The sequence below is a fragment of the Magnolia sinica genome, chromosome 13 (genome assembly GCF_029962835.1).
Source record: "Magnolia sinica isolate HGM2019 chromosome 13, MsV1, whole genome shotgun sequence".
Lineage (NCBI taxonomy): Eukaryota > Viridiplantae > Streptophyta > Magnoliopsida > Magnoliales > Magnoliaceae > Magnolia > Magnolia sinica.
In genome coordinates, this window is record NC_080585.1 from 81,095,183 (window position 1) to 81,119,075 (window position 23,893).

Below are 23,893 nucleotides of genomic sequence, written 5' to 3' on the forward strand. Positions count from 1 at the left end.
TCTGCCTGATCTCTAGTCATGGAGCCCTCTTGGGACCTCCAAGCAAAATAGACGGTGTGGATTGGTCACAAACACCATGATGGGTCCCACACTGGGGTGCATGTGCACTGCATTCGGTGTGTACACTACACACCGGACCGCTGTGGTGGTCAAACACGGGCTGACCCATGTTCTCCCAAAAGAGGATGGATTCCTCTCTCTCTCCATTTTCCAGCGACCGACGGACAGCATCCGTTTGGGATGCACTAAGGCCCACCATCGATGATCAGACGGGTGATCTGATCCGTCCATCTCATGCATAGCTAGGGGCTGACCAAAACCCTGGCCATTCCACACAAAAATGCACACATGTGGACACACGAGGACCAACACAAATGGACCTTACAAACACTAGTTTCTGAAAATGGAAACTGTTTTGGCAAGCCAGCTTGGCAATTCGCGTGCCCGTGCATCTTTCCATCTCAACCGTCCCTTGGAGGGCTATCTCAGCCGTCCATTTTCTTATGGTTTTCCAAACAAAACTATGTTCGGTTTCAATTTTTGCCCACTGTATTTGGAGGCAGTTTCGGCCAGAGAAGATCCGGGCCACTTGTTGTTGATCCGACGGTTCAGGAAGAATTAGGGCGAGCATAAAAGGGCATGAGGATCGAGGAACAGTAGCTCACCCTCCATTTTCGCAACCATAACCAAAAACTGGTTGTTTCCCTCAAACCTTCGAACCCACCAAAAAAATGTTGTTAGAGCTTCACTCCGACTATCCCCCAAGCTCCATTATACCCTTAGAAACCTTCCCATATTGTCCGATTAAAGGAAGAAGCCGAGGGAGAGAATCTTCCATTAACGGCAAAGCTTCTTCCTCATTCAACTGGCACCAAACCGAGTCGATTCGGGTCGAATCTGGTGGTCTGGTTCCTCTTAGGCGTCGCAGCAGGAAGAAGAAAGGATTTGGAAGAAGAAAATGGAAGAAGGAAGAAAGGAGGGGGTGCGCGGTTGCATTAGCCGAACCGAGCCAACCCGACCAATTGGCGAGTTCGACTCGCTGGACCAAGTTGGGTCTGAGCTAGGATGGGTCTGGTCAGTCCAGGTGTTTTTTGGTCATGAGAAAAAGAAAGGAGAAGAGAGGAGAAAAGGAACAGGAGGCCCCACGTGGTGGCTGACTTGCCGTACTGGCTCAACTTGGGCCGAGTCATCAGCTCACTAGCATTGAGTTGGGTGAGCCTTGTCTAAGCCAAACATTGCTGGACTTCCAACAAGGAGAAGAGAAAATGAAGGGAAAAGAGAGAGAAGAAATAGAGAGAGAGAGAGATCAGCTAGGTGATGTAACTGCACCATGTTGGTTGTGCAACCCGCGAGTTATTAGCGAGTTCAGACTCGGTTCGGGCCTGTCCGAGTTCGTCAACTCGCTGGCCCAAGCTCTGGTGCATGCAAAACAGGTCTAAGAGTCCAACAAGAGAAGAAGGTGGGAAGGAAGGAGTAGAAAAGAAAGAAAGAGAGAGTAGGTGGAGGCTTGGGTAAGACGAGTCAACTCGGTTTCAAACTGAGTCAGCAAGGTGAGTAGGCTTTCTCTCCCAAAACAAATGGGTTGATTTAGTATTATCATTTGTGTTCTTATAATCATTTCAATTATTAAAGGTAATTAGCCATTAGCAGGTTATTTATGATAATATTAGTTATTATAATCAAAACCCCAACTGCTAGATATTAGATATTAGTGTTTATTTATTATTCCTAAATACTATCATCGATACTAGATCACACTACTTGGCGCCATCAAAATGGTCATTTTTATCATGATAACTAATATTATTTACGTTGTTAATGTTAATGGTAAATTTTGATTAACATTGCGATCAATCGTTCATCAATTAATGTTAGAACCCTAAAACCTAAACCTAGAATTGAATCCTAAGATAAAGCCCTAAACTCTACATCTAAAACCCTAAAAATCTAGCCTAGACCTAAACTCTAGAATAAAATCTTAGACTAGGTCAATACTTTAAACATAGATGGTGTGTTAGGTTTAGATCTATATGTAAAATTTAATGACGGTATATTTAAATATAAACTTATGAACTATCATTATTAACATATTAGCTGATATAAATTATAACACTAACGCTAATAGTATTCTTGTAATTATTAAAATCTAATTTTAATTAATACACCAAGTAGAGTTCAAATACTAGAATCTAAATTTAAGGTTAAACCCTAAGATGAAAATCCAAATTTTACATTAAGAACCCTAAGGTAAATAATTCAAACCCTAGGCCATGATCTTAAACCTAGGTAGTACGTAGAACTTGGATCTAATTCTACAAGTTCATGATTTGTGATAGGATACGATTCTAAGGGTGTAATTACTTAGCGACACTAGAAGGCGATTCAAAGTATAAGGTGATGATTCTTTCCCTTGACCTTTCTATCTTCTCATTGGCTTAAGTTATAGTTTTATTTTAATTTATGAATGATATCTCTATTCTATAAGCACATGTATTAATTGTTGAAATTGAATTACTATATTATGTGCTTAATGTTCATCCTGTATATTTGTTCATGCTTATGGATTATTTGTGGATTGCTTATGGACTGTAAACTGGTACATTAGTGGGAAACCCTCACTTATAAATGTACACCCATACTTGGTATGTAACTCGATTGACGGTGATTGCAATGGACCTTCGACTTAGTGGTTATTGAGTGGCGGTCTATATGGATCATTGATGTGGGCCTACCATCCAGGGTTGTTGCGTCCAACAGTTTTCAAGGATGGTCTTTATCATATGGTTTTGATATTCACCCTATGCGGCATATTTTGATACTCGCCCTACGTGGTTTTGTTTTGATGTTTTCCCTATATGGGTCCGATGTTTTAGACTACACAACCATGCAATGGAAAGCCTCATATACTGTAATATGATTGACCACTAGTCGACTGGTTTCCATTAAACATCCTAAGATGGTAGCCTCATGGGCTGAGGATGGTGGTAATGGGACACTATGCCCAAGCCGTCGGCCTACATTGGGCCATGTGATCCCCGTAGTGACCGTGAGGTTACTTAAATTGGCTCGTTGCAAATGGACTAATAATGGGCAAGCAAATCATGCATACATGGCATATTACGATGGCTTGGATCACTTTGCCCTGCGATTATGCTGAATGTTGCGCTTATGACCAGTCATTCGATTTATGATGATGACTTGGATCTTCATGCCCATGCAATTAAGCCGAGTGTTGCACTGATGACCAGTCTCATTCTTGAGTGACGACCCCAATGCCCGTCTGAATGTTTTTCTCGAGTTACAGACCGTCTAGATGTTTTACCCAGGTCGTTCATTGCATTCATGCATCCATGCATCTAATAAGACTACATTTACTCTGTTTTGGTTGTCTGGATGTTTTATACTATTTCTTACCTAATGCGGTTGTGTGTAATCTTGAGGGGAATTCACACTGAGTTGGCCACTCATCTATTAAATATACAACCGTACAGGTAGTACAGATGGCTTAAGTGATATGCATGTTCAGACTTGATGAGGAGCAAGGTACAATCGCCAGGGATGCATGACTGTATTTGCTTGGAAGAGTTGCATGATCTTGTGACTTATATTTATATGCTTTCTGTTATTCTTCATGTATTGAATCATGTCAATCTTGTACTTGTTTAAATTCTGAGACATTGGTTTGTATAAGTTATTATGGGCAAGCTCTTGTATATTCTAAATGAAATTGAAAGTTTCCTTTATGCTGATTTGTCCACTTTACGCTCATCTGCTTACTCTGATAAAAGAAAAATATTATATCTGACCATCCTTTAAGGTTAACACTCGGGTTTTTGGGACACGGGTCATATACTCGGGTCCTGAAAAGTCAGAGCATTACAAAGTCCGTCCCACTCAACTAACAAGTGCGTCATGTTCAGGAACGTCATTCAGGACCACATCAATAGCGGGCTTATGAAATTCCTAAAAAAAGGTGAGGAGGCAATGTTTATTGACACTGACCCGTTCATGTTTAATATTGAAGTAAATAAGGTCACCGCCAATTTAAGGAATCAACCATGATCGAAGATCGATCTTAATCTAAGTAGTCAACAATGGATGCCCGGTCAATCCACACATAAATGTCGATGGGTACCCCATCCTAGAAATGATCAGTTGAATACCATCAGAAGAGCCCATTAAGGTCCTTGACTCTGCAACCGATGTGCTCGAGAGACTGCATCTCAGTCAGAAGATTCTCCTAAGCAAGGATGGGAGGAGCATTATACAATTGTCCAGCCAAATAATGGCCCCGATCGTCGACAACCACCACACCTAGCCTCCAACTGCCGTTCACGATGGGGTCCACCTTTGTCGAGGATGGTCAAACCCCCTACTATATGTGAAGGGGTATGAAAATGAGTTAATCACCCAAAGTTTCTGTTGAGACTCAAATATTGTATATTTAACACTTTAATTACATTAGTTTTATTGGCATTTAAGTGTTGATTTGATTTAATTATATACATTTTTGTCACGCAAGGCGATTCGGAAGTCTGAGAGGAATATGCACTTAAAATGATGAATTTAGAGCTTAAAAGAAGATAATGAAGAATTAGAGATTTAGAAGTCATTAATGAACAATTCACATGCCAAAGATCAAAGGAAACTAAGTGAGGAGTGAAGGAATCGAAGATTTGAAGTGAAGAAACCAAGGAAAAGGAATCTTAAAAATTCAAGGCCAAAAAATTCATATTATGAAATTCCATGGCGAGAAAAGCTTAGTCCTAAAAATTTACAGAAATAGACTTTAATGACATCGAGGACAGTTTCGATGCCATCAAAGCTAACTTTGATACCATCAAAGCCACTTCAATCCCATCGTAAAAATTAAGGAAAACTTAATTTTCTTGCTGGACATATTCATGCATCATTCGATGTCATTCAAGGATTGTTTGATGTCATCGAAGGTTCCATCAAAGTCACGGTAACTGCATAAATTCAAAGATGATTTGAAAACTTTTTTAAGGCGGTGCGAAAGATTGAGTTCTAAAACTATTTAAAGAAGTCCTTGGGCTATTCCAAATCATCTTCTAGGGTTTGGAAAGGGAGAGAAGGCCTAGGTGGAGCACCTCACTTCACCTGTCAACTTGTCACCGAGCTTGTGTCTTATGAATACTCTAATCAGATTGAGAAGATGGAATCTGGAACACTGGGGGCAATGTTTGAGTAATGAAATTGTGTTGGGGATGTTGCCACTAATAACATTTCATTGCAATATGGTCTTTACGTTGTTGTCCAGCTTTCAGGCTAGACCCGCTCAGCTGAACAGTATGGCTGGTGATGTGGAAGAATATACTCCACCGGTGATCATACAATACGCCTCTTTCCCATTTGAAGAAAGAGTGGAAATGAGTCTATTGGTGGCGAGGCACGACATGTCAACATGGTTATCGTAGTGACTGGGGATCTATCCAAAAGGGTTATTATCGACAAGCCTACCCATGACATGACACAACACCTTAAGCCATTATATATATTAGCCCATCTGGACGAATGCCCTGTTACCAGGATTTTGGTTGATAATGGGGCTGTAGTAAACCTGTTGCCATGGAAAATGATGGCCAAGTTAGGAAAAACCACGACCGATTTGATTTCGTCAGAAGTGACTATTAGCAATTTTACCGGTCATGTCATAAACACACATGGTGTTTTGCCGGTCAATCTGACCATAGGCACCAAAACAATCTTGGCACCATTTTTTGTTGTGGACACCTCATCAAGCTATAATGCACTATTAGGGAGAGATTGCATCTATTTGTTTGCATGCATCCCATCCTCTCTACACTAGTTTGTAATCTTTTGGAACCAGAATAAAGTCGAGCTAGTCCTGGCCGACAATAAGCCCTTCTTAGCCACTTCGAATGCTAATGAGGATTACTACTATGGCAAGGAAGTGGGTCCTATTAGATTCATTAGGAGAAATAAACTCGGCCGCCCTACTGGAATTACAGTAAAAAAGAACCCGGATAAATTGTACAGGCCATCCCGAAGATTACCCGAGCCAATGACACTCGGCCGAGGGACATTGTCCCATGTCGGCCGGTTTCACATTGCACTCTTGAAGAGATCTCATGATCAGAATGCCGGAGAAGAAAGTGAATCAGGCCGACCTCACAGCCAGAATAAGAAGACTTGAAGAAAGCCCGAAGGAAATGGACGATGGTTGTTTTGTGAATTTGGCCGAGATGGAGGAAGTAACCAAGGAAGATGGCGTCAGATTTGAAGAAGCATAAAAAAAGATGGAGGATTCTCGACCTCAAGTTTAGGATCCACGGGTTGAGATTAATTTGGGAACAGAGATCGACCCAAAACCAACATTTATCATCAAATTGTTAAAGCCACCTGAAAGAGAGCGATTGGTGGATTTGCTTACTGAATATGTTAATTGTTTCACGTGGGATTATCATTAAATGCCAGGGCTCGATCGATCCCTAGTTGAGCACAGATTGCCCACTAAAGAAGGTCATCGGCCATACAAATAGCTGCCTAGGTGAATGACGTTGAAGTCACCCTCAAAATCAAAGAAGAAATATAACGACTTCTTAAAGTCAAGTTTATTCGACCAATTAAGTATGCCGAATGGATGTCAAATGTCATCCTGGTAATGAAAAAGAATAGACCAGAGTGCAATGTTTTCGGCTAAGGAAGTGACGGTGATGGCCGATAAATACGGCATAAAAATTTTACATTCGACCCCGTATTATGGCCAAGCTAATGGCCAGGCCGAAGCCAGCAACAAAGTGATTAAGAATACCCTAAAGAAGATGATTGAAGAAAATTCTTGAGAATGGCATACTAAGCTGTCTGAGGCTGTTTGGGCCTATAGAACTTCACCCCGTACTAGTACTGGGGTGAGCCCCGTTGCGTTAACTTATGGACATGATGCAGTTGTGCCCCTAGAGGTCACTGTACCATCACTTCGGACCGCTTATCAAGCCAAGTTGACCCATCCAGAGTTCACAGAGGCAATGCTGGCCAAGTTCGAGGGTTTAGACAAGGTCCAAATGAGAGCCTTGGACTTGATCGGCTCCCATAAAGCGACCATAGCACATGCATACAACAAGAAAGTGAAAAGAAAGTCCTTTGGGGTGGGTGATATGGTTTGAAAAATAGTATTACCAATCAGTCGGAAGGACCAGTCCCTTGGTAAAAAGTAGTCGCCCATATGGGAAGGGTCGTATGGGAAGGGTCATATATCATCCTGCAAGTCCTCAAAGGAGGAGCCTATGTGCTGAGGGATGTGAATGGAAAGGTTGCAAAGGCCCCCATAAACGTTTTTTCCTGAAACCTCATTTTCCTTCACTGTGGGAAGTGGTCAAAGGATAGATCGAGGGGAGTTAGCAAGGAAGGGATGAGTAATTCCTTTAATAAAAGTCGAGGAATAAGGGCTAGTTAATTATAAGAAATATATATATATATAAGAGAAGAGAAAAGATTTGGCAAGTCCAACGATCGAACTACGGATGGGCCTACTTGAGCTCTTCGAATCTCTTGGCGACCGATACCTTTACCTTCACGGCCATCCTTTGCCTCTCTCTCCATGAGGGTTGTTGGGTCATGAGATGGTTGGAGAGGCGAGCGATTGACTAGAGGCGCCGATCGAGGTCCGCGCACTCTAGATCGGTTGATTTCTTTTCAGCCCTACTAGACTCCATGCGTCCCTAATAAAGCGTTATCTGAGACTCGATGAAGGTGACCATCTCTTTATTTTCAGGCCAATCACGGTATGGATAGAGTCATTGGGCCTCGTGGAGGTCAGTGAAGAGGTTGCTAAGTACAACCTCCATCGATCATAACATCTCCTTATTAAGGTGATGTTCACGAGTCCAATGTAATTGATTTTTCCAAGCTTCTTCATAGCGGGCCGAGAGGTTTAAGATTTCATATGAAGGTCCAATATCTGCATCAATGGATCAACGCAGCGTTCGATCTCTCGGTCGGCCTTGGAGTAGGCCTCTCCAAGCTGTTGAAGTTCCGAAATGATCTTAAGGACCTCCTGTGGAGGTTTGTCATTCTTGGACAATCCAAGAACGAGGAAGGGATAAGGATCATGCAGAAAAGAGGAATGAGAGAAAGATTCAAGCCCCTCTATAAAGATTTTCTCCATAATTTGAATGGACAGAGAGAAGAGTGAAAGAGAATTCATGATGTCTGAGATAGCGTTGACAATGTTTCTCGTTCGAAATACACTTGTTGTAATGCGTTTTGAATCCTAAGGGGTATTTTTATAGACGTAAGGTTCAGTAATTAATGCACACCTTAGATAAAGTCTGACTATTGGTAGTCTGAGACCAATGGATGGTGTGACGATTCGTTTCCGAGATCGTGGGAGAATGTAGCGAAATAAATGGGATCGTCCCGAGAAACATGGTGTCGTTATTCTTGTTGAGTTAGCACAAGCATGAAAAGGAAAAATAGTTAAGTATAGCACAACCAAATGGTAACCCAGGAGCCCAGCCGATAGTTTAAAAAACCGTCAAACATCCTTACATAAACATTTAGGTTGCATTGTTAAAAGGAAAGTAAATCCTAAGCCTCATGCAAAAACATGACAATTTTATTGGCATCGGAATTTATTCGATGTTCTGCAGGTCATTGACTGCAGTATGCTAAAAGGGAAACACAACAGTGAAAGGGGCCGAAAGCAATTGAGCAACCTAAATCTTCATCCCCTCAAACTCCATGAGGAGGGCTTGCATCTTAGCTTCGTTCTTCTCCTGTGACGCGGCCCAGCTTTCTCCCTTTTCAATGATAAGCGGCAGAAGATGTAGTTGATCAACGCAAAGACCACTTGAGGACACTGCATCCTCAGCCACTTTCTTGGTGTTGAAGCTTGACTTTGACCGTGCTTGATATAGAGCGATATGTTCATCCAAGAACGAAAGATCTTCTGGGTCACCCATTTCCTTGGCGAAGAAGGTGTATTCCCGCTCTTTCAGCTCTTCTACTAACCTAGCCTGATAAGACTGTAGCATCCTCAGCATGATATGATTGAACTGATGCATTTGAATGCACTGCAATCGACCGTACCAAGCTAGTTCATGCATCCTGCTCATCGCTGCAGATTCCTCCGTGACCAATGCTTGCTATCGAAGGTATTCTGAGTTTTTTGCTAAGCAAAAGTCAGTTCATGGAACCTATCTCCCATGATGTACAAACACTTTAGCATTTAAACAAGCTTCCTGAGCGTAGTTTCTTATTTGGATCTAGATTATGCATGTATTGCAAAACCATTGGCATCAAACAGTAATGAGGAATGAGAATATTCTCTCAACCCCATTCAAAAATCTCTTTTATATAACGTTCAACACTTACAATGAGGGAAGAAGGATTGGAAGCCATGGATGTAGAGCGGGGATGTAAAAAGAAGATTATGTGAATTCAAGCAAACACCATGTGTTGTTTAAATAGGCAGTCCAGGCACCCATGACCTATAGTGATCGTGGCGACAAAATCATTGCATATTTCGAACAATCAGGGGCACGAGACAATTAAGGGCTACAAGTTCAGGATCAACTCACGTTCTGCCAAAGTTCTAGGGACAAGTCAACAGTTAGCTGCAAAGGTGAGAAATGGAAATTAAAGGCATGGCAAAGTATGAATGGCTCAACGGCCATTTATATTAATGAAGTCATTACAAATTACAAGTCAAAAGAGGCAAAACGCTGCAACGATTCATCAATCGCCTTCAATTGGCCTTTTGCGACTTGTAAGGTAGTGTCATTTTTAGCCATCGATCGAGATATTTGGCCAATGATTGTTGTTCAGAAATGCATGACAGCTGCCAATTGGGTGACCCTCCTCTTGCGCTGAAGATGTTCAGCATGCTTTCCCGTGAACTCCTACTTCAGCGTGATCAGCTCAGCCTCCAGAGTCGTGATCATAACTTCAAAGTTCTCTAGTTCGACCTGAGAAGTCTTCAGTTCAGCGTTCCTGGTCACGAAGTCCTTAGCGATGGTGTGTGCAAAGGCTCTCTCGGACTCGACTGCAGTTTGCTCAACTTCGAGTCGGTCGACGACAACACCAATGTGATAGTCTCTTGAGCAGCCCCGAAAGCTCTTAAAGGCCGGGTACCTTATCTACCAAGGTAGGGTCTGACCATGAGTGGACACGGTATGACTCAACCAATTGGTCGAGTTTGTCGACCGACTCGACATCAAGGAATCCCACTAGCCCCATCTGTAAGAGATCATGGAGCCCGGCCTTAACATCCTGCAGATTACCTGAAGGTGAAGGAGACTCGACCACAACTATGTCTCCAGCAAAGGCCTTCTCGAACGAAGACACAATGTTATCGAAGGGAGGGAGATCTTCACTGTTGGAGATGGAAGCATCATCCGTTGATGTGGGTTCTAGGGCAGACGATGGATGAGAGTGGGGCTCAACAGTCTCGACCTTAGTCACCTCTACAATCTCGACCGTCATGGTTTTCTCGATCTCGACCACTATTGCTTTAGTGGTCACGACCTCAACCTCGTCTAAGATAGAGACCTCTTCGACCATTAGGGGAGCTAGCGGTGCAGGAAGGAGCATTAGTTAGAGTGAAAACTTCTCAGCCAATCGGTGAGGGAGAGGTGCTTCGTCAGCACTCTGATTGATCGGTGCGGGGAGACTACGGGGAATCTAGCTCGTGTACTCTGAGTCAGTAGGGAGAGTACTGACTTCAGGAGGGTTATGAGAAGGAAGGCTTTCAACACTAACTGTTGCCTCCAAATCAACGATTTGAATTTCAGTGATCACAAGAGCACCGACCACTGATAGTTGTTGTTGTTGTAGCTAGCCCACAACGATCTGTTTGTCTGCGGCCATCAACTCTTGAGTAACTACGAAAAAATAAAAAGAATCGATTGGTGCAAAAGCATGGAATTCAGCACATATAAATATACGAGCAAGCGATCTCCACCTAAATCAGATTGGACGGTGTAGACGATGGGCTGATTTCTAATGACCTAAGGATTTTTTTATTATTATCACCAGTGATTGAGTAAAAGTAGGGAATAATGGTGGATTAGGGTGATAAAGGGGTGAGATATTTCCCACCAAAGGGAAGATCATGATTATTCAATATCTCTCTATCCCGCCATCATTTATTTCAACACTTATTGTAATGAGCCTCCTGGCAACGTTTTAAGCATTCCTCGATTTCTTTCAAGTGTCAGCAATGGAGAGACTGGGCCAGTACTTGGTTTTGAAGTATGTTTTAAAAGAAGATATATCCTCGACCAAAGTACCTGATGGCCATCGAAGCCCTGTAGATTTTGGTAGCAGTCGATCGTCTATTATTGGTGGAGGTTTAAGAGGACTGATGTGCTGAAGAGTGAGGACTGATGCCTTAGGGGGTGGATAGAGTGGGGCTCCCAAGTTCGAAATCTTCTTTAGGGCTGCTGGAGGATGAGGAGTCAATGGAGCAGGCGCAGGATCATTAAAATCTTCTATTATGACCTCTTGGCTTGCTGGGGTAGCAGCCTCGGTCATAGGAGCTTGAGGGGGAGAAGAAGTGGTCGACCTTGTCTTCGACTTGCTTATTTTCTTGGTTGGTGCAGTGGCCGATGGGGCAGAGGCTCTCCTCTTCCCTTTTACCTCCAATTGTGAGGCAAAGTGGCCGATGAGCTCTGCAAGGTCTTTGTTATTCAGTAACCTATCATAGTGATACTCCCGCCACTCGAGGAAGTTATCCATTGCTTGTGGTAGGTTGGGATTGCTGGGGAGCACGAGATCGTTCGCCTCTTTGAGATATGAAGAATTGAGAGATGAATAGAGGCTCACATTAGTCACCACTCGGTGATTGAATGGCGGTTGATTGCAGGTCTTATGAGTGTGGGGGCAGGGGATGCACTGGGCGAGGCTGAACTGCCTAGCAAATAGCTGAGGGTGGTACTGCTCGATCTCGGCCTTGGCATTCTTGCCTTGCTCGACCATACCCCCATATGGAAGGTCTTGACTAATAAGATAACTGCCCCATGCCTAATGCGACTGAATTGCAGACTCCTCATCATCTGATGTGAATTGGCCGGTGAACCAACCTAGGCAATATTCTCCTTCGGAGAAAGGCATGAAGGTTTTATTTTTCTTATTTTTATTCAAATAAAGGAGGGTAGATAGATATACATCACACGAAAGATTTTCCTAAAGTGAGTGGAGGATCCTTTCAACATATGAAGTATAGGTCTAGTCATCGTACATGGAATGTTGTATGAAAGAGGGGCGAAAGTAGGTATAAAACCACATCTGCAAGAGCCACGTCGGTCCTTTTGCGTAGCATAGAACCTTATGGGTGATGTTACGTCCTAAACTCAGAAACCGGGCTCACAAAATTCCCGATCGCCGAATCCGGTGCCGACAGCCTCTATAGTACCCCATTCTCGGCTCCCAGCGCCCATACGCCAGATTCCGATACTAGGATCCTACAAGAAGGATTTTCAACATAAATTTTTTTGAAGATAAGCATAACCACAAGTATACCCAAATCACAAAGGCAAATCATCATCACATATCCACTAATATAAACATTTGAGTACAATGTTGAAAGAGAAATACATATGTCAAAATCAAAGCTCCAGGAATCCGCTGCACACTCCAAGCTCAAGGCTGCTGCGACCTAATGCCACTTGCACATATCTATCGTGCATAAGCTTATAGAAAGCTTAGAGTGTGGTGAAAGTGTGTGCACAAGATAAGTGTCAAGCACGCAAATATCAGAGTAAGTGGAAATACAGCAAGTCAACCTTATCCAGAATATGCAATGAAAAGACATAATAAGCCAATGTCATATACTGAGAAATTAATGTAGTTCGGCTATGCAATGCGGAGACATAATGAGCCAAATATCAGATACCAATGATGCAATACAATATGTAATTTTGAAGAGCCGCTAATACCATCAACCTCATCTAGGCCATATAAATGCAGAAACATAACAATCCAAATGTCATATGCTGCAGATATAATGTAATATGTAGATCCTGGCGAGTCCACAATATCATCAACCCTATTCAGGCTATGCAAAATAGAAGTATAGTAAACCATATGCTATGTGCTGAGGATGCAAGACAATATGCGGAGCGAATGAAATAACCAAGTCGGAGTGTGAAGTCAGGATGATAGTACGTAATATCGCAGGCTAAGGGATCCATCACAAGGGACTTCTATCCAAACCAGTCTCATACCTAAATTTAGATAGATAGACTCAATGTGGCAAACTCCTGATCTCAGGTTAGTCGTGCGCCCCAACTGAAATCATGGCCATTGTGAAGGTAAACATAACAATTAGTTGCGCACCACCAGCCCGAGTGGATAGTGAATAAATGAATGAATGAATATGCAACTCCTGCTCAATTAGTCCTCATACCAGTACCATACATCTCTGGGATCATCACGGGGTCTAATACACTCTACGCTAGCTTGCCGCCCCCTATCCAAGAGCACAACTGGGTAAGTGGAAGAGACATCACTATCCGCCTATCAATATCGGGCCTAGCTCGTCGATAGCAGACCCATTCCTCAAGTTAGTCAAACTCAACCTAAATTTTGCCCCCTCACTCAGGCGGGTAAGGTCACACCCCTTTCCATCCGACCACGAAACAGTGGGAGACGCGGCATACTAGTATACGGCCCTCATACGCTCATGTATCCACTCGGTCTCGACGTTGGAGCATCTCCTGGCCACGGAGGTTTAGGGATTTTCACCCAAGGACATCTATGGCGCCCGTATGCTAGAACCAAACATTTTTGGTGTCCCATCTGGCCATCCATGATATGCCTGTGGAGGCCACGACCCTAATGTCTTTAGGGCGTACGGTGGTCATATCACAAAATGCGAGATTCATGAGTTATACCGTCCAGTCATGCATCAAACCTGCGTGTACCGCGCACTCATGTGGGGCAACTCCATCAATCAGGGAGTCCCATAACAACCTGCCCAATGATATATGCAATGATCAACCACATCTCATATCAAGCATACAAATGATGCGTATGGGCATGTATCATGATGTTATGCTATCACGTACTCATAATCATCATCGATAATCGGCCTAACGAGGCCTAAAGAAAGGTCACAATGTGGACATTTAACCATCATTGCCCATCAATGTGGACATTCAACCAACATTGCTCCCAAGGAGTGGCCCTCATAGGGCCAAACATATAGTGGGCCCATGGCCACACACAAGAGCCTAACATATATCACAATGGGCCTCACTTAAGAGCCACATATACATTACATCGGGCCTCACCATATGGGCCTCATATACATTACATTGGGCCAGATATCTGGGCCCCAAATACATCACAATGGCCTACTCACACGGGCATAATATACATCACAATGGGCCACTCACACGGGTCCAATATACGTCACAATGGGCCGCATCGCATGGGCCTCGAATACATCATAATGGGCCACATGATATGGGCCAAAAATTCATCATAATGGGCCATGTGACATGGGCCTAATACACATCATAATGGGCCGTATGACATGGGTCTAATATACAACACATCGGGCCTCATCATATGGGCCTCATATATATCAAGTGGTCCGCATCAATGGGCCGCACCAATGGGCCTAAAAAAGTGGATGAACCGTATGCATGTAACACACATCATGATAGGCCGCACAAATGAACGACATAGATATACAATACATACATCAATGGTAGGCCCCACGTGGCACCGTCCAAAGGTGGACGGTGTGAATATAGAATACGTACACCAAGGTGGGCCCCATCACATGGGCCTAATATACATAACAGGTGGGCCCCGCATACACAGCAAATGGCCCCCACCAAATGGGCAGTGTGGGTACAACATACATCGTGGTGGAGCCCACGGCACCGTCCAAACATTGTCCATGTAAATTAGCACTGTCCAAACATTGTCTAACACCGTCCAGCACAATCTGGACGGTGTGGATGAAATAAATACATCATGATGGTGTCCATGCTGGTAAAACAGGTGGACAGCTTGGGTAAAACACATATACTAGGGTGAGCCCCACCCCCTGGATGATGCGGATATAATAAATACATCTAGGTGTGGTCCATCATCTAGATCTGCTGGACGGTGTGCATACACCACATACATCAAGGTGTGGCCCACAGAACTGCTGACGTGCAGTGCAGCAGTAGCTACCTGCTACACGGGACCTAGCAGGTGAACGACTTGGATTTAAAACACATCAAAGGTGGGTCCACAATGAACGGATGGTTTGGATCTAACACATACATCATGATGGGCCCACAGAACTTGTTGACGTCCTACAGTCAGCCATTGCTGCTGGCCTACCGTCCCTGATGGACGATGAAGATATAAAATAAATACATCACGGTGGGTTCACATGGTGGCCCACCAAAAATTTGAATTTGCCTCAATCCCTGGCCCAAGGCCGGGGATTTGGATAGACAGCGCTTATGAAAAACATACATTAGGGCCCCACGGTTCTGTCCAGATGGACGGACGGCTTGGATATACAATACATCATGGAGGGGCCCACACAAGTGGACGGTGTGGATGCTGCACTCGTGCAGCGAGTGGGGTCCACGGACGGTGCAGATAATGAACATACATCATGGTGCGTCCCACGTCAGCGTGGCCCACCGCCAGGATCAAACTAATATTTGTGTTTTCCCTTTTATTTTGGCCTGTCCAGACGGACGGGCAGCAATCCCATCCGCTGGACAGTCTAGCAAGGTGGGTCGTGGGGTTAGATGGCATGGATATGAAACATCATGGTGGGCCACACATCTCATCATCAACATAAAAATGAAAGAAAGAGAGAGAAGGAGAGAGAAAGAAATGTGTGAAGGGGAGGGACCTTGCCACTATGGGCCCCCCTATACAATGCACACATTAAGATGGGTCCCACCATATGTGGGCCTCCAAATCATCAAAATTAAGGTGATTAACACCCATCGTTGGATCTCCTCTTCCTTCTTCCACCAATGCATCCTAGAGCTTCAATGGAACATGATTCAATGGTTGAGATTGATCATGGAGGGTGGGATTGGGTGGTAGGAAGGTGGGCCACACTAGCTTCTTTGGGGAGCTTGGACGATTACTCTCGTGGTGGCTTGGAAGATGGGTAGAGAAATGAGAGAGAGAGAGAGAGAGAGAGAAAGAGAGAGAGGGTTGTAAGGAGAGAGGGATGGGTGAGTGAGTGATGTGTACTTGACATGTAAGGGATGAGTTGCTTTGACTTTGGGGTTGCTTTGGTAAGGGAGTGATGAGATATGTACTTGACTAGTGATGTGTACTTGATTGATGTGATTGATTGATTGATTTGACATGTTCTCTTGGGTTTTGCAAAGCGCGGCGTTTTCCTCGCACTGAACGCGGGCCCACATCTCCTGGCCTGGGTATCGCCTCGGCACGCGGGACTCGACGTTAGAACCGCGGCGACGACGCGGTCGCAAGGGTGCAAGTCTTGGGTTGAGCCGACTCAAATTGAAAATGTATGACTTAGGGATGCATGCAAATGCTATTTACGCGTCGTAGGTCACCGGAATTCGATCGGGAGGACTGCGGAAGCGTACGGAATGGTACAGTCTAGGATACGGGCCTCACAGGTGACCTTATAAATTTCCTTGTATAGGTGGCCAAGCATAAAAGGTGCTAGGACAAGCCTGTAGCCTTGAAAAAGTTGTTCGGCCAAAGCAACATATTCTGTGGTGACCTACTGAGCATTCACACATAATAGATGACGACAAATCCAGAGAAGCAGAAACACCACATGCTCATCTTCATCAATCGGGCCGTCAACCTTACGGTTGGCCTTCATGAAGTTGGTGTAGGCCTTGGCGATCTTGCTAAGGAAATCTTTATGTCGCCTGGATACGAAGCTTGGATAAATTATCATGCCAAAGGGTAGCAACTGGGTTAGAGCCGAGATATCCATTACAATAGAGCTCATCGGGCTACAACCAAGAAAGAAAGTGTTCGTTGATGTGCTCCAAAACACCAAGGTAGCAAGAAGGAGAGCTGGATTCATTGGATACTCTCGAACAGAGAGCTTAATGCATTCATAGATTCGAACCCTTCTCCAGGCATCCTCGTATTGCGAAGACACACGAATGAACTAGCATTCCCAAATCTTGAAGAGGCTTCGACCACGTCCTGGGACTCTTTAGAGCGTTCGTGGCATCAGGGACAGATCCAGAGTGAATTAACAAACTTTCCCTAGGATCGATTGAAAAAAATGGATCCAACGCATGAACCTCCTCCGCCTCCATTACAGTGGAGAATGTAGGACCCAAACAAAGGTAATCACCCAGGGGCGATTTAAAGACTATCTTCTCAATACACTTGTCTCTAAGAACATCCATCACAATCATCAATTCTAGTTGATCAAAGGAAGGAGCAAATGAAGAAAGGTAGCCATTGATAGGAATCAGAGCAAGAAAAAAAGTTTTTGGGAAGAAGAAAGTTTGAAACAGGGAAAAGGAAATGAGAGTGTAAGAAGAGGAGATTTCGAAACAACGCTTATATCGGCAGAAGGATGTAAGCATTTATTGTACCATCATTATGGTTTGTTGGAATCGATTTAAGGACAACACGGGGTTCCTTCATCGCTTTGATAAAACACGACCGTCATTGATACATTACGAGGAGTCGGCCAAAGGCAGTTAATGCCCAAGCGACGTGTGTACACAATAAATGGGTCATTAGTGAGGGGTATTACGTCACTGTCACTTTTCTGCCAAAGGTACAATGATGTGGGGGGCAAATGTTCATCCCCACCAACGCCATTTCCTGCCACGACCAATCAGAGGGTATCACATATGATCTGTATGGATATGCATGGTAGGTTTAGAGATCTGCAGATGTTTATGAATGAGATTTCTCAATAAGTGGAGTCAGGATGTATCAAGTGGTGCCGTGTACTACTAAAGTGGCTGACGAGGAAGTGATCGTGCCTAAACGGTTATATGACAAGTGGCAAGAGGAGAAGCAAAAGAAGCAAGCGTGGGAAGCATTCAGAAGGTAGTAGTGGAGAGCGGTTATGGCAATTGTCATATTGTGAGAAGAATCCAGAATAGCTGGATCAAAGCTATAAATAAAAGATGAATACAAAAAAGAAAAGGGTCACACACCAATCCAAATAAACTAAATCTATCTTTCAAATTATCCTATCGATTAACATTTCTCAGTGTAATCATTTACTTCCATTGTTAAGCAAATTACATTTCTTAGTGTAATCTTTACTTTTCATGCTTGTTGATTTATATTCTTTAGCGTAATCTGTAAAAATAACCAAGTAGCTAAAAATTCTAGTTGCATACAGAGTCTACACCGCATGTTGGACTCAGTTCATCAATCAGAAATGTATTTTTTGGCTGTTCTTCGAGATCGATTTTAAGGATTTCTTTCTCATTTTATTTTCTCTATATTGAAAAGTCCTCTAGTACATAAGTTAAAAATGTAATCCATCCCTAGAAGACGACCTTCACCCTCTGAATATCACCTTATTCAATTCAATGGCTACATAGACCACCCATCTCTTTGGATAATTTGGAATCGACTGGCACGCACCGATGCCCGGTACATAAAACAACAGCTACCATGATGGGTAAAAGCCTTAAGTAGCGCACCTGGCAGATGGTGTAGATCACATGCTCACGAATTCGTTCGCCCATATTTTCCCTGCCGTGTAGTCCCATGAGCCAATTAATCATGTGGCAATCGCACACCATAGTTATTATCTCCCTTCTCTTTCCTGCGTTTTCTTGTCCTCGGCGTCGTCCGCAGAGGCGACTTATCTTTTTCCATTTCCTCTCATTCCCAATCCCCTCAAAATCTCCACATTTTTTTTTTCCGAACTTATCCTCCAAAGAACCACAAATTCCATGCATAGCCATGCCATTCAAATACAATCCAGAGCAGAACGCAGGCTAGTCTTTTTCTAGAAACCCCCTCCCCCCAAAAAAATTTTTTTCCCAGGGCGCGCTACGTAGAATCGGTGGTCGCGCATCGGCTTTCTGCTGTGAATATATAGGGTTTTTCCGGAGACGGAGAGCGTTCGGTTCTCGATCGGATAATGTGCATACTCTGCGTCGTGCAGAAGTGGTCCCGCCGTGTCGCGACCATGCTCCCATGGCTCGTTATACCGTTAATAGGCCTGTGGGCCCTATCGCAACTGCTCCCGCCCGGCTTCCGCGTCGAGGTCACATCGCCTCGCCTCGCCTGCGTTCTAGTCCTCTTAGTTACCCTCTTATGGTACGAGGTTCTGATGCCCCAGCTTTCATCGTGGCGCTCCCGCAGGACTGCTCGATTGAAGGAGCTCCGGCGTTCTGAGGCACTTGAATTGCAGAAGCTCCGGAAGACTGCCACACGCAGGTGCCGAAACTGCCTCACCCCGTACCGGGACCAGAATCCCGGTTGCGGCCGGTTCATGTGTTGCTACTGCGGGCATGTCTCCAAGAGGCCGGTCCTGGACATGCCGGGCCCTGGTGGGTGGATTTGTGGGGGGCCGGATTGGTCAGAGAGTGGTAGCTGGGTCCTGCCTAAGCCAGGTTATTTGGTATTTAGTGGTGACGACAAGTGTTCGGCAGAGGAGTCGTATTCAGGCGCTGTTGTTTTTGTATGTCGGTTGTCGGGGTCGTTCTTCTCAATCGTGCAGTGGCTGTGGAGGAAGGCTTTCTGGCTGGGGCCCGCGCAGGACAGGGACAAGTCAGGTGTAGGCTCGGCATCATCAAGGAAGGGCGAGAATGGGGGGAACTTGAATGAGAGTAGAGGAGAGAAAGCGAGGAGAAAAGCTGAGGAGAAGAGGCAGGCTCGGTTGGAAAGAGAACTTTTGGAAGAGGAAGAGAGGAATCAAAAGGAGGAGGTCGCAAGGTTAGTGGAGGAGCGGCGGAGGCTGCGGGAAGAACAAACTGGGGCCACGAAAGATCAAGGGGCCCATGATAAGGACAGAGAGAGTCGGAGGGAAACTAGAAGGAAGCAACGACAGGAGAGAAAGAAGGACAAGGATAAAGGGTCTAGTAAGAGTAATTCAGATGTTGAGGATCCTGAAAGGAAGGGTAGTAGTAGGGAGAGCGAAAGGAAGCGCGAGATCGAGAGGCTGGCCACCCAGTGCTCAGAAAAGGGTAACGGTGTCATAAAGGGTCCCACAATGAATGGTTTTAGTCGGGCAAGTGGCGGAAGTAGATATTTTGATCACGTAAAGGGCTCATTTTTGTCTTCATCTAAGGCTTTCAATGGGGCTGGTTTCTTTGGGCATGGTGTCTATAATTCAGCTGCCTCTGGGATGAAAGTGAATAAGGCTCCTGCTTTTAGAGATGTGTTGCCTTTTGGGAATAGGAAAGAGGCGCATTCCACTGAACATATAATGGGGAAGTTTACTTCTAATGGAGATGATAACATCACAAAGACTGCTTGCAACCGTCCTGTAAGTTGCATTCTTGTGTGGACTCCACTATTCTAATTTTATTCCCTTGTTTTGATCATAGGTTAAGTCTGCATTTGGATGCACTATTGAATTGAATTGCAAGAATTAGTCCAAAATGGGAATAAGCATGTGAATGTAATTGCTTAACTTTTAAGTTGGAATTGAAACTAGTAATATTGTAATGTGGGGGCTATTTCCTTGATATGTATTCTAAGTTACATCACTAGTATTTACTCACCTTCTTGGTTGAACTGAATGCATGCAATTCAATCCAGTTTCTCGTCCAAATGCAGCCTTAAGCCCAGTATGAGATGTCTTGATTGTCAGCGAATGGGATGAGTTAGTAAACTTGGCAGGTATTTTCCTTTAGATGATGGATTACTCTTAAAGAGGATATGTAGAATGCTCTTGCACAATGGTGGTTTTCTGTTCAGCCCAGCAACTTAGTTTTGGGCCTGACTTTTGGTGATCCAACTTCCAAGCCATTCACCCAGTTGTTTGGATCCCATGACTCCCATTGCGGATGGGCCATGTCTCAAGATCTCCCATGCTGATTGATCATAACAATCCTATAGATGGACTCTTTCCTTGTTAATTGCGAACCATTGGCTGCATTATTTTAGCACATCCATTTGCAAGCAACTATGCGTGGTTCATATTGATGAGGTATATTTCTTTTGGTGGCACCTGCCCATGATGGGGTCCGCTAGTATGCTTTGCATGGCCCGAAGGTGGACTCACCTTTTTGTTGTTGGGCCAATCAAATAAAAAACATTTCGTTGACCTTAGCATCATATAATAGCTCCATTTTTAATCAACAAGATTGTGATGCCTTTGCTCTATCAGGTGGGTTCTGATCTGCAACCCCAGCCAACTGTCCTGAAAAAGTCATGGCAACAATTATTTACTCGTTCTTCAGCAGTTTTCCCATGCTCGGATGTAAATCCCGTGTCGCAACTGGATCAAAATCACCAACTGGAGTTTAGAAACTCACATTTACCTGATTGCGCACCGTCAACTTATCATCTAGATAACCCAATGCAATTTGGGTTACCATCACCGTTTGTTGTCTCTACTCCATTGCCTAACAATTCTATGAGTAGTAGTTCATTGTCTGCGGCTGAATCCATCTTTCGTCTTGTTGGAGAACAGCCTCGTGATTTTCCATCTGACGAGGCAGAACTTTTTGAAGACCCATGTTATGTTCCCGATCCGCTGTCCTTGCTTGGCCCTGTTTCGGAGTCACTCAACAACTTCTCATTGGACATAGGAACAGGATCCGTCACAAATATGGGATTGGAAAGACCTCATGTTCTCAAGAACGTGTCTGCTTCTGCAGAGGTTCACAGGCCTTCTCCAATTGAGTCCCCTATATCAAGATTGCGAGTTGCTGAAGAAAGGCATGTAACTTCTGGCCGACTCCCATGCACTCCAAAGTCACCGGATCCATATACTTTGCCTCTGGCTGAATTGAGCAATGCACATGAACAAGGCGCATGGCAGATGTGGGGCTCACCTCCACTTGGTCAGGATGGACTTGGTTTACTAGGTGGGCCTGCCAGCTGGCTTTTACCACTAGGACAGAACAAAACTAACCAAGAAGATGTGATTCATCCTTCTCAGAATGATTTAACTTTTGACAGTCATTCATCAGCTGGGCATCCATTAGAACTATCTCCTGCCAATTGTTGGACCAAGTAAGCTCTCAAAACCTTCATATTTGAAGCATTTTGTTTATGTCTGGATTGAACTATTGAAAGATTCATGTGAAATTTTCTTCAGGAATGCAATGCTCTAGTTTTCTTTTTAGAACACTTTAACCTTCTTGGGTTGTAAGCGGTTTTGATTGAACTCGTACTGATTTTGATGTTCCCTTAGATATCTTTTCAGTTTTACAATGTAGCACTTCCTGTCGTTGAGAATATGGCAACATCTTCAATTTTTTTGAGTTTAGGCTTTTTCACTACTGTCTTTGTTTTTTTTCCAGTTTGATTATCTTGTTTTGGGACCTCCAGGTTCTAGATGCCACCCAGTTTGAGAGCCTCCCATAGTCTGAGGCACTCACGACAATCCCGAAGCCCCCGTCCATCACCATGCCGTCGCAATCCATCTAGAAATCTTTCCAAAATTCCCGATCCTACTGCCTATCCTCAGGTGGCGACTCACCTGGACATAAATGATCCTCCCAGACATGGATTGCCTCTGCAAAAAGGCCGCTCGAGATCCAGAAGATCTCATTTGGTCAGGACCCTCCTCGTTGTGCAGCTTCTCTTTGCTTTCCAGACTACCTCCACAAGATCATGACAGTTGATCCTCCATCCAAGAGGAGTCGAATGGGGATTTCATCTAGGGATACACTGATCAGAGGAAGAGACCGGAAGTTCGTAATATGAAAGGCAAATAGGTGGTGGAAGCGAACAACCAGTCTACGGTTTCCTTTAGAGTTCAAATTAAGGTATCTCGTTATAAGGAGGTGAGGGTGTCAGCTTCCAATTGAGGTGAGACTTCAGGGGTTTGGATCCCAACAGGTAAAGTAGGAAGAAAAAATCAGCCCAGGTGAAAGATAAAGGTCAGTACCCTCTGAGGGAGGTCCCCACCTCTTTGTCGACATTTTCTCGAAGGAATGGATGGACATCCATTTCTCTAGAGTGTTTGGAAATTTTGGTAAGATTCTAGAGGTTGTCATCCCTAAGGTAAAAGGTTTGGCCTTTTCATAAGCTTTCCCTTTGTTAGAATGGTGAAAGATGAGGACATCCTTAATGGTATTAGAGGTCTGCACAGTGTGAGCTTCTATGAGAAAGTCGTGAGAGTCCATGTCGCCCGTTTCAACATCGAAAAGGTAAACTGGGAGGCCTCGTGTCCTCTTCCTCGAAAGCTCCTTGCCCCACTCTAGGTGCTTGATCGGTACCCCCCCACCCCCAAGGTTAAGTGCAAGAGGGAACCTCGTGGTCCCAGGGTATCTTTCAAGGAGGCCTTGCTTGTGCCTCACTCTTCTTCCCCTTCGGTTGGAGTCTTGCCAGTCCTTCAGCTTGCCTCTCCTCTAGCGAGCCATCTTTTGTCCCGCCCTTGCTCCGCCACGCCCAATCCCATCAGTTCCTACCCCTTCTCCACTTCGGGCCCTAAGGCAAATTCTCCCATGATTCATTCAACCCGAAGCTTATCCTTAAGGCTTCAGAGGCTCTCCGTTGGAGTCTGGTGGCTACCTTGCAGAATGGCTTCTCCTTGAACAACATTATTTTATGGTTTCAGTTCTTCTACAACATGGGGTCTGATCAAGTTATTCTTAAATACCCGGATCTTTTGTGTGGGTTTCTCTCCACTCTTTGGAGGATATTAGTGGGGTTATCGACTTAGGTCGTCGTCATCGGTCCTGTGAAATCGTTGTGCAAATGGTCCGAGTGGTTGAGTTTGGGTTTCGGCAGTGTTTGGTTCATGTTTCCAGGAACCCCCCATCGAGCTGTGGTTTGA

General features: G+C 44.3%; 1 protein-coding gene and 1 long non-coding RNA gene across 3 annotated transcripts in view; both read left to right on the forward strand.

Annotated features, from left to right (window-relative positions):
• Positions 1-1,517: 1,517 nt before the first annotated feature.
• LOC131222408 (uncharacterized) lies at positions 1,518-3,696 on the forward strand. Its single transcript, XR_009160034.1, has 3 exons — positions 1,518-1,550; positions 2,337-2,394; positions 3,492-3,696. It is a non-coding gene; the product is annotated as an uncharacterized LOC131222408 (long non-coding RNA).
• Positions 3,697-18,681: 14,985 nt separating this feature from the next.
• Positions 18,682-23,893, forward strand: part of LOC131223912 (uncharacterized) — a 28,125-nt gene continuing 22,913 nt past the window's right edge. Inside the window, exons 1-2 of one of the 2 annotated variants that reach the window (XM_058219478.1) lie at positions 18,682-20,425; positions 21,578-22,122. In XM_058219478.1, coding sequence (XP_058075461.1) covers positions 19,076-20,425; positions 21,578-22,122 — 1,895 coding nt within the window. In that variant the 5' untranslated portion in view covers positions 18,682-19,075. Of the gene's footprint in view, positions 20,426-21,271; positions 22,123-23,893 lie in introns of both variants that reach the window. The other variant, XM_058219477.1, reaches the window with a different exon arrangement.